Raw genomic sequence first — 11,676 nt, 5'->3', positions numbered from 1 at the left:
TATGATGTCAGTGTGCTGGGTTTGACTTGCGAAGCTAACTCCGGTTTTTCCCTAGATGAACGTATCTGATGTGTTCAGTCTGGTTTGATTCTAACTGGTTTATAGATTGAACTATCATGATGTCAGTCTGGTTTGACTCTAACTGGTTTTAATTAACTATCATGATGTCAGTCTGGTTTGACTTCTAACTGGTTTTAGATTGAGACTTCATTATGTCAGTCTGGTTTGACTTCTAACTGGTTTTAGATTGAACTATCATTATGTCAGTCTGGTTTGACTTCTAACTGGTTTAGATTGAACTATCATGATGTCAGTCGTGGTTTTGACTTCTAACTGTTTTAGATTAGACTATCATGATTCAGTCTGTTTGACAGTAGGTACTAGGCTCGCGGTTACAGGTCGGATTGCCGTGTTGGTAAGCCAACATAGCAATGGAATAGTGAGTAGCCACCCTTTGCCTTGATGACAGCTTCGCAGACTCTTGGCATTCTTTATTATAGATTTTTTACTTCAGTTTATTTTTAGGAAATACTTTCTTAACACTTATTTTTTTAACTGCGTTGTTGTTAAGGCTGTGTAAGTGGCAGCATTTCACTGTAAGGTCTACCTACACCCGTTGTATTCGGCGCATGTGACAAATAGGATTTAATTGATATGATTTAGCATTCGATGCCTAGAGTGCCAGATCTGCAGGGTGTACATTCTTGGGACGATTCCATTGGGTGATCCTAACCCTGGTCCACTGGGTGTGGAGACTTTTGTTCCAGACCGCACTATAAGAGCAATGGGCAGGCTACATAAAACCCCCAATGAAAGAGTGACGCCTATCTAATCCAATGATTTCAGGGTGGAAACTAATTACCATATTAATGGTGTTTTCTGGGGGGGGTGCGGTTCCAAGGAAGGACACAGGTGTATCCTAGGCTTGGCCCACACAGTCCTATAGCTGCTGTTCTACTGTCATGAAGTTCCCCACACGTCCATACTGACGTTAGCTCTGGTCAACTCTGGGCCTTAGACAAACACAGCCATCTGAATCACGTTAGCGAGAGTGGCTTTGAAGGCTAGTGTAGCATCCAAGTGCCGGTAGGAAACCCGAACTCACGCGCCGCGGTCTTTAGACCTGAATGACGGAATTATTGACACAGATGTGCAAATTTTTGAGTCAGTGTCTTGAGGGAGGGTAAAGGTTGTTAGATGACAGTTGATAGTGATCGATTAGTATCCATACTAATGAGACTCCTTTATCTATAGTTGTAGACCCTTTAACTTTAACTGCACAGAAATTGTCTTTGTATCTACAAACTGCTTCTCGGACCATCAAGATGTATCCGAAACAACATACTTTATTCGATTTTCTTACCAGACAATTTCCCACATGCCCTGTGCAGGAAACAGGCTTTGTTAGAGGCTTTGTCAGCTTGGGTCAGTATTTTTGTTAACCTTTATTTAACTAGGCAAGTCAGTTAAGAACAAATTCTTATTTACAATGACGGCCTACCACGGCCTCCCTTAACCCAAATGATGCTAGGCCAATTGTGCGCCACCCTACGGGACTCCCGATCACAGCCGGTTGTGATACAGCCTGGGATCGAACAAGGGTCTGTAGTGACGCCTCTAGCACTGAGATGCAGTACCTTAGACCGCTGCGCCACTCAGGAGTAGTGCTAACATTGCAATCTGTTGTATCTCTTTGCTTTAAATCAACCAACCCTCAAATCCAGTTTCACTGTGAGATGAGAATGAGGCCAGGACATCTTATATTGCAAATAGAGAGAGGGAAAGATACAATACATGACTAGAAGTATGTGGACACCTGCTCGTCGAACATCTCATTCCCCCAAAAAATGTACTTACCTCCCTAATAGTCTACAATACAGTGCATCAGTATGACTGTCAGGTATTCTGTAATGAGAGACTTCACCTACATTACAGATCTAGGTCTATGTGTTGAGTCTAGGTAGTTGTGGTGTGTTTAGTCTAGGTAGGTGTGGTGAGTCTAGGTAGGTGTGGTGTGTTTAGTCTAGGTGGGTGTGGTGTTTTTAGTCTAGGTAGGTGTGGTGAGTTTAGTCTAGGTAGGTGTGGTGTGTGTAGTCTAGGTCAGTGTGTTTAGTCTAGGTAGATGTGTTGAGTCTAGGTATGTGTGTTTAGTCTAGGTAGGTGTGGTGTGTTTAGTCTAGGTCGGTGTGGTGTGTTTAGTTCTAGGTTAGGTGTGGTTGTGTTTAGTCTAGGTAGGTGTGGTGTGTTTTAGTCTAGGTGGATGTGGTGTATTTAGTCTAGGTAGGTGTGTTAGTCTAGGTAGGTGGTGGTGTGTTTAGTCTAGGTAGGTTGTGGTGTGTTTAGTCTAGGTAGATGTATTGGTCTAGGTAGGTGTGGTGTGTTGAGTCTAGGTAGGTGTGGTGTGTTTAGTCTAGGTAGCTGTGGTGTGTTAGTCTAGGTAGGTGTGTTGAGTCTAGGTAGGTGTGGTGTGTTTAGTCTAGGTAGCTGTGGTGTGTTTAGTCTAGGTAGTTGTGGTGTGTTTAGTCTAGGTGGGTGTGGTTGTGTTTAGTCTAGGTAGTTGTGGTGTGTTTAGTCTAGGTGGGTGTGGTGTGTTTAGTCTAGGTATGTGTGTTTTAGTCTAGGTAGTTGTGGTGTGTTTAGTTTAGGTGGGTTGTGGTGTGTTTAGTCTAGGTATGTGTGTTAGTCTAGGTAGGTGTCGTGTGTTTAGTCTAGGTAGGTGTGGTGTGTTGAGTCTAGGTAGGTGTGGTGTGTTTAGTCTAGGTAGGTGTGGTGTGTTTGGTCTAGGTGTATGTGGTGTGTTTAGTCTAGGTAGGTGTGGTGTGGTTTAGTCTAGGTAGGTGTGGTGTGTTTAGTCTAGGTAGGTGTGGTGATTAGTCTAGATAGGTGTGTTACGTCTAGGTAGGTTGTTGTAGTCTAGGTAGGTGTGGTGTGTTTAGTCTAGGTAGGGTGGTGTGTTTAGTCTAGGTAGGTGTGGTGTGTTTAGTCTAGGTGTATGTGGTGTGTTTAGTCTAGGTAGGTGTGGTGCGTTTAGTCTAGGTAGGTGTGGTGTGTTTAGTCTAGGTAGGTGTGGTGTGTTTGGTCTAGGTAGGTGTGGTGTGTTTAGTCTAGGTAGGTGTGGTGCGTTTAGTCTAGGTAGGTGTGGTGTGTTTAGTCTAGGTAGGTGTGGTGTGTTTAGTCTAGGTAGGTGTGGTGTGTTTGGTCTAGGTGTATGTGGTGTGTTTAGTCTAGGTAGGTGTGGTGGTTTAGTCTAGGTAGGTGTGGTGTGTTTAGTCTAGGTAGGTGTGGTGTGTTTGTCTAGGTATGTGTTGTTTAGTCTAGGTGGTTTGTTTAGTCTAGGTAGGTGTGTTTAGTCTAGGTAGGTGTGGTGTGTTTAGTCTAGGTAGGTGTGGTGTGTTAGTCTAGTAGGTGTGGTGTGTTTAGTCTAGGTAGGTGTGGTGTGTTTAGTCTAGGTAGGTGTGGTGTGTTTAGTCTAGGTAATTGTGGTGTGTTTAGTCTAGGTAGATGTGGTGTGTTTAGTCTAGGTAGGTGTGGTGTGTTTAGTCTAGGTAGGTGTGGTGTGTTTTGGTCTAGGTGTATGTGGTGTGTTTAGTCTAGGTGTATGTGGTGTGTTTAGTGTAGGTAGGTGTGGTGTGTTTAGTCTAGGTAGGTGTGGTGTGTTTAGTCTAGGTAGGTGTGGTGTGTTTAGTCTAGGTGGGTGTGGTGTGTTAGTCTAGGTAGGTGTGTTTAGTCTAGGTAGATGTGGTGTGTTTAGTCTAGGTAGATGTGGTGTGTTTAGTCTAGGTAGGTGTGGTGTGTTTAGTCTAGGTAGGTGTGGTTTGTGTTTAGTCTAGGTAGGTGTGTTTAGTCTAGGTAGGTGTGGTGTGTTTAGTCTAGGTGGTGTGTTTAGTCTAGGTAGGTGTTGTTTAGTCTAGGTAGGTGGTGGTGTGTTTAGTCTAGGTAGGTGTGGTGTGTTTAGTCTAGGTAGGTGTGGTGTGTTTAGTCTAGGTAGGTGTGGTGTGTTTAGTCTAGGTAGGTGTGTTGTTAGTCTAGGTAGGTGTGGTGTGTTTTTAGTCTAGGTAGGTTGGGTGTGTTTTAGTCTAGGTAGGTGGTGTGTTTAGTCTAGGTAGGTGTGGTGTGTTTTAGTCTAGGTAGGTGTGGTGGTTTGTTAGTCTAAGGTAGGTGTGTTTAGTCTAGGTAGTGTGTGTTTAGTCTAGGTAGTGTGTGGTGTGTTTAGTCCTAGGTGGTTGTGGTGTGTTTTAGTCTAGGTAGGTGTGTGTGTTTTAGTCTAGATAGGTGTGGTGTGTTGAGTCTAGGTGTATGTGGTGTGTTTAGTCTAGGTAGGTGTGGTGTGTTTAGTCTAGGTAGGTGTGGTGTGTTTAGTCTAGGTAGGTGTGTTTAGTCTAGGTAGGTGTGGTGTGTTTAGTCTAGGTAGGTGTGCTGATTCTGTGGACCAGTGCCAGAGGCATTGTCAGCAGGCTGGGATCTTACCAGTGAATTATCACCAAAGGAGGAAGTGGGAGGGAGGGAGGGGTTGGCAACAGGCATGGGGCTACATTATGATTGAGTGAGGAGTTGTTTAGCTTAGTCTCTGTGTGGGCCAGCCAGCCAGTCAGGTTTTATCACTTTATGTTTCCCGACTGTCGCCAGAAGAGAATAGACTTGAATACAGAGAGGAAGCAGACACAGAAAGATAAACAGAGACACGCTCACGTATTTCAGAGAAGTTTTGTGAAGTTTCAAGTTTTGTGAAGTTTATATTGTACATTGCCTTTGCAAGAATGGGGCTATGCTGCTCTGAGACCAAGGAGAAAACGTTTGGGATGCTTACGCACTGGAAACAGGTGAGTTTGTGCACAACTAGTTTTGCTAGAGAGTCTCTGCTCTCATTCCAGTTAAATTATGAAATGGCTTTACTTAAAACAACTTGTCCAAAAGTAGGGACTTGTGCATAGTCAGATTGTATGAATGGATGTGGGACATACACTTGTGCTGCCATTATAATTAATTTACAAAAAACGTTCACTTCACTTTAAACGTTGGTCTTTTGAAGTCCATTCAAGTTCAATAGTTTGTCTGTTGGCTTGGATTTTTATATTCATAGATCATATTGTAATCAATTGCATAATAACAGATTATATCTTCTATTAAATACCAAAGAACTTCTCAGTGGGTTGGGATTAGGCTTCATCCAGGGATTTAGATTCTGCGTTTCTGATTTTGTGTCTTTCTTCTAGATAGGGCCAGTCGGAACATAATCTCATATTGTGTTTCAAACTTGGAAAAACTTGTTCACCAGTTTATAATAATAGTACTTGATCATGTCAGTCTTTTGCAGACGCTCAAAGCGCTATAGCCTACAATGTAAGGGGAAAACTATCAATGTGCATTCATGCACACAACATAATGTACTGTGTGGGATGGATAGGGGTTATCTGAAAAGAATACATTGACATTATTGCAACAATGAGCCTGTTGAAAGCTCTGAGGTTTTTCCATAGCCTGCAGTGGCACACACCTTATCACTGCCTACTTTGAATAATGCACTTGTGGACTATTCAGTGTGTTATGACATACAGTATGTTCACTTAACACTGTGTTACTATTCAGAAGTCATTCACTGCACAAATGCACACTCAATTTCTGGAAGCTCCAAACAACAACGTATTGTTTCGAGTGTGTGTCACAAGTGTGTCACAAGAGTGTGTTCCCCCAGTCCAACAAAACAGGATGTGTGAGTGATGGCGCACGTTGAGTAGTGTGTCCTACCGAACACACTCATGTTCCTGTCATCCTGTGCCAACATATAGTACATACGGATGTCAGTATGACCACCGTACATCTATATGACTACCGTACGTCTATATGACCACCGTACGTCTATATGACCACCGTACGTCTATATGACCACCGTACGTCTATATGAGTACCGTACGTCTATATGACCACCGTACGTCTATACGAGTAACCGTCCTCCTCCTCCATCCCTCCTTCAAGCCACCCCTGGAACCCCCGTCATCCTCCTCCATCCCTCCTTCAAGCCACCGCTGGAACCCCTGTCCTCCTCCTCCATCCCTCCTTCAAGCCACCGCTGGAACCCCCGTCCTCCTCCTTCATCCCTCCTTCAACCCATTAAGCATACTTGCCTCATCTCAGTCTCACAGAGGATGGATGGATGGATTATATCACTGGAATCTCCTCTGCCACCCACTACCATTGGCCCTCTGGGATGGATAGGGATGTCATAGAAATACAGGACTGGGATCTCCTCTTTGACTGCCATTTGTCTTCCATTTGCTTCCACTTCATCTGCCTGTATAGAGATATCTTGGTTAAGAGATCCACTTACTGTACCTCTACCTACATTGCTGCAAGCTTCTTACCTAATGACGTACCGCCATACTGCTGTTCAGGAGAAGACCGTCTATCACTAATGGAAATACAGTCACTATCGAACTGGCCGTTGTGACTGAGGAGATTCCAGAAATGATGAAGAGGAGATTCCAGAAATGATGAAGAGCGATCGGGGGGGGGTCTTAGGTGCTCGCTCTCTGGGGGGGATTATCATTGATCTGTCATCTGTGACTTGATACGAAGAGAGAGAGACGAAATGAAGGCAGGGCTGTTGGTTGTTGAGTAAAGACCACCTTGGTTTTGTCTTCAGAAAGGAGCATCATACACAAGGGTTCTGCTGAGGACAGCTAGGGGCGACAGCCAAGTACAGAACCATGCCTGAAGCCAACACCATGCTCTGTCTCTCCTGGGGGTACATCAAGGTGTGTTGTAGACTGGGATACATCAAGGTGTGTTGTAGACTGGGATACATCAAGGTGTGTTGTAGACTGGGGTACATCAAGGTGTGTTGTAGACTGGGGTACATCAAGGTGTGTTGTAGACTGGGATACATCAAGGTGTGTTGTAGACTGGGATACTTTTCAATTTGGTTGAAAACCTACTGCAGTAATTTGGTTGAATACCTACTGCAGTAATTTGGTTGAAAACCTACTGCAGTAGTATGGTTGAAAACCTACTGCAGTAGTTTCGTTGAAAACCTACTGCAGTAGTTTGGTTGAAAACCTACTGCAGTAGTTTGGTTGAATCTGACCCTATGCTGTACATATTTATCTAGAAATGGTTGATTTGTTTACCAAATATCTCAAAACAGGTCTGTCATAAAGCCTATACCCAATAAGAAGACATCATCCTTATATGGTATCAAACAAACAAGCCTATTCCCTTGGGGTCCGATACTCCCATGTCAATGGAAAGTTCCTGGAAACTATTTATGCTGCCCCCGGGACAGCCATATCCTGCTGTTCTCCATTGAGTATACCTAATACGGTGTCGTGTAATTTTCTGTTTCCCCTGTTAGATATCTTGCTGGTCTATATGCATTATATCTACAGTTAAATGGTGTTCTGTCATGTTACTTAGTTCATTGTCTTGCTGGTCTATATATATTATATCTACACTTAAATAGTGTCCTGTCATGTTACTTAGTTCATTGTCTTGTTGGTCTACACCAGCGTTTGGGGACCCAGAGAGGTGCACGTTTTGGATTTTGCCCTAACACAGCGATTATCAAAGCTTGATGATGAGTTGATGATTTAAATCAGCTGTGCACCCCTTGGGATTCCGAGGACTGAGTTTGGGAAACGCTGGTGTACGTGTCGTGTATCTAACCTAGTGTTGTCCTCCTTTTCTGTTACTCCAATTCAAGAGGACACAGTTGATGCCACTACCAGGGGAAGCCATTTCCTATTGGTTTTCACACAGTCTATATAATAATATAACAACAATATATGCCATTTAAGCAAACGCTTTTATCCAAAGTGACTTAGTCATGCGTGCATACATTTTATATACGAGTAGGGCCGGGAATCGAACCCACTTTCCTGGAATTGCAAGCTCCATGCTCTACCAACTGATATGCAGAGTCTATCTAATGGCTATCTAACATGGTGTTGTGTCATTTTGTGTCTCCCCAGTTCAAGAGGATGTTGAACCGGGAGCTGACGCAACTGTCGGAGATGAGTCGCTCTGGCAACCAGGTGTCAGAGTTCATCTCCAACACCTTCCTTGGTAAGTCAACACACACACTATTACATACAGTACAAGTACACTTGAAACTAAATAACCCATGTTATTTATTCCACTGCTGTGCTGATGTTCCTCCTCGGCCTGAATGGGGATGTTTTGGCTATTATTGGCTTTTAGAATGAGAAAGAAGGAATACCTGATTAAGCAGGAGGAGGGAAAAGGCTGGAGGGACAGAGAGAGAGAGAGAGAAAGAGATGTTGCGGAGTGGGGTATTGGTGTGGAGTTGCTCTGCACTAGTTTCAAACCAGTCTGATCTGGTCTGCTGGAGTGTTCCCTCTCACTGCAGAGAGAGGGAGACCTTCTACCCTTCCCAGGGCCTTTGGAGTGTTCCCTCTCTCACTGCAGAGAGAGGGAGAGGGAGACCTTCTACCCTTCCCAGGGACTCTGTCGTTCTATAGAGAGAACGCGAAAGAGAACGAGAGAGAAAGCGTGTTTGTTCTGCGTCTGGTGTCGCCTCATCTCTAAAAACCCAGTGACACATTCCATAACTCCCAGCCGATAAGCAAGCGCTAGCTCACACCACCACTTCTCCACAGCACGGAGAAAACTGCGCAGTGCTCCCACTTGTAAACAAGCCCCCATCTTTCTGACAGATGAAAAAGCAGATGGAGAGAAAGAGAGGGAGATGGTGGGAGGGAGGAAAGACATTGATAAGATATGAAGAGACATTGACGATAGATAGAATATTTGTATTTTATTTAACTAGGCAAGTCATTAAAGAACAAATTCTTATTTACAATGATGGCCTACCAAAAGGCAAAAGGACTCCTGCAGGAACGGGGTCTGGGTTTTAAAATTAAAAATAAAATAAATACATAGGACAAAACACACATCACACCTGTATCTATGTAATGTTGTTGCATGTTAGGGACCACAATGGAAATAAGTCACTGATTATCCCTGTCACTTTTTAAAATGTATGTACTGTGTGTGTATGGATTTTTTAAACTGGCAAATATAATCAATCAAATGAGAGAGAACGTGAGAGAGAAAATAATGGATAGTGATTTGAGGCAAAATTGTTTTGTGTTCTGCATTGCTGCTTGCACCTGTCAGGTTGAGGCAAACCATCTCTATGCCTCAGAGAGAATAGAGTAGTGTGTGAAACAACACACACACACACACACACACACACACACACACACACACACACACACACACACCACACACACACACACACAACACACACACACCACACACAAGTGTTACTCACATGTAGCGCCTCAAGAGAGGTCACTTCACCGCCACCACAACAAGCCACCTGCATACAGCCCAGCCCCTCCTCCAAACTATTCTGCTTAATATGACACATTTCTACGGATTGTTATGGTTTGGAAAAAAAGGCTTTTATTTATCCACAACAGTATTCAATCACTTTTCTTGTATTTATCATAACAGTATTCATTCATTTTTATTTATCCACAACAGTATTCATTCACTACTCTACTTGGAATTGATGCCTCTATTAATATCATGGGAAGTTCCAGGAATCTCTCAATAGCTAATTTGCAACAGGTCATTTCTTCGTCATAAGTCATTAAATAAGTATTTGCTACTTGTTGGCTATTGCTTCTGGATGTTTCCTGGAGAAGAACAGATAAAGGAAAAGGAGAGTGACAGAGATGCGTGAGAGCTAGTAAAAGAGATTGATTTTGTGTGTGTGTGTGTGTGTGTGTGTGTGTGTGTGTGTGTGTGTGTGTGTGTGTGTGTGTGTGTCTGTGTGTATGTGTGTGTGTGTGTGTGTGTGTGTGTGTGTGTGTGTGTAACTGAATTATTACCATGCTTATTGAATGACTATCAGTAGATTGGAAGGAAGGTCTGGTCAGGGGTGTGACAAATGAAATGCGTCTCTGCAAGGACACTAATACAGACCACTTATACATAGTCATATACAGATGTTGGATCTTAATTTGATCACCCTGCTGTTGAAGGAGATTTTCTACACAGCAGAAAATGCAAACTTGTAGTGTATTCAAAGTGTTAAAGGCTTCTGAAGTGTATAATATCCACTTAAAAATATATCAGCCCATACAAAAATGTAAATTAATTATAAGCCACACAATAATTCATAATGTCCTGTTAAAGGATTATTTTCCTGCTGTGAGAAACCAGTCAAATGAAGATCCTACATCTATAGCATCCCTCTCACGTTTGTTGTTGGTATTTAAATAATAAATGAATGTGCCATATCGAGGTAGATGTCCATATGCACATACATTGTGCTTTATAAATGTACATGTCAATATAAATGTTATGCTTTGCGATCATGACTTCACCATTGTTGTTTGCAAATCTGTATTTTCATTTTACGGTGCAGTAGTTTAACCTTCCTCCCTCCATCCCTCCCTCCCTGCAGACAAGCAGAATGAGTTGGAGTTACCGTGCCCCATGGCCAAGACCAGAGAGTGGAAGAAGAGGCCCCACCACCAGACCCAGCTGGAGGGTCAGGGGACCTTGACCCAGATCAGCGGGGTCCGGAAGCTCAGCCATTCCACTGGGCTCCAAGGCAGCAGCATCGGCCGCTTTGGGGTCAAGACAGATCAGGAGGACCTGCTGTCTAAGGTACTGGGGAAGTCTGTATTAATAAACACTATGGGCCTGTACAGGAGGATACACTGTTACACAATACATAGAAATGTATTGTCTAGCACTGGTATGACTGTCTTTCATATAGAATAGGGAATCATGTCATCTCTATTCATTCCATTTCTTTCTGCAACATTCAGAATGTTTCACCTCATTTCATTCACCCCAGAGGAGGTTTATTCTATTTAAATTCTATTTAGGAAATTAAGGGAACTTCAGATTCAAGACTCATTAAAAATAAATGGCACTTTTTGATTGGTGAATTGAAAATGTGAATCTCTCTCTCAGGACCTTGAGAACATCAACAAGTGGGGTTTGAACATCTTCAGAGTGGCTGAGCACTCCCACAACCGCCCGCTGACATGCACCATGTACACCATCTTCCAGGTCAGTGTTCTTCCTCTTCCTCCTCTTCCGTTACTGTCAGAATGCAGTGTTTCCCCTGCAGGCGCGCGCACACACACACACACACACACACACACACACACACAAACACACACACCAGGGGTGATTCGCCAGCACACAGCCTATAGTAGTGTATATCAGTTGTCTGTGTTTACTTAATGTATCCTCATCTTCTGGGTGAGTATCTGAATGATCACTACTGTAGTATGAACGTCTAGTCATGAGGATGAATGGACCGTCACAATGAATTACTCAGACAGCCAAGTCAAGCAATTCATACTCCTTTACAGTCTTGGCATTGACAATGTAATTGCCTTTTTTTATTATTTTGCCTACATCTTGCTATAACGATGCCATTGCAATTTAAACAGACAAAGTCCAAGTAAAACCAAAGTCGGTCATTTTAAGTTGCAGCAAATTGAAATGTGTTTTACTCAGGTTGATAGGTTGATGTTTTACTCAGGTTGATGTTTTACTCAGGTCGATGTTTTACTCAGGTTGATGTTTTACTCAGGTCGATGTTTTACTCAGGTTGATAGGTTGATGTTTTACTCAGGTTGATGTTTTACTCAGGTCGATGTTTTTACTCAGGTTGATAGATTGATGTTA

General features: G+C 43.1%; 1 protein-coding gene across 3 annotated transcripts in view; it reads left to right on the top strand.

Annotated features, from left to right (window-relative positions):
- The window catches only part of LOC111979339 (3',5'-cyclic-AMP phosphodiesterase 4B), a 93,897-nt gene that overhangs the window by 71,137 nt on the left and 11,084 nt on the right, over positions 1 to 11,676 (top strand). For 2 of the 3 annotated variants that reach the window (XM_024009798.3, XM_024009797.3), the window contains 3 exons: positions 7,965 to 8,058; positions 10,433 to 10,638; positions 10,951 to 11,049. In XM_024009798.3, the coding sequence (XP_023865566.1) occupies positions 7,965 to 8,058; positions 10,433 to 10,638; positions 10,951 to 11,049 (399 nt within the window). Of the gene's footprint in view, positions 1 to 4,535; positions 4,821 to 7,964; positions 8,059 to 10,432; positions 10,639 to 10,950; positions 11,050 to 11,676 lie in introns of those variants that run through there. The other variant, XM_024009796.3, reaches the window with a different exon arrangement.

Source organism: Salvelinus sp. IW2-2015, linkage group LG19 (assembly GCF_002910315.2).
Source record: "Salvelinus sp. IW2-2015 linkage group LG19, ASM291031v2, whole genome shotgun sequence".
NCBI classification, from domain to species: domain Eukaryota; kingdom Metazoa; phylum Chordata; class Actinopteri; order Salmoniformes; family Salmonidae; genus Salvelinus; species Salvelinus sp. IW2-2015.
This window is presented reverse-complemented; position numbering and strand designations above follow the sequence as displayed.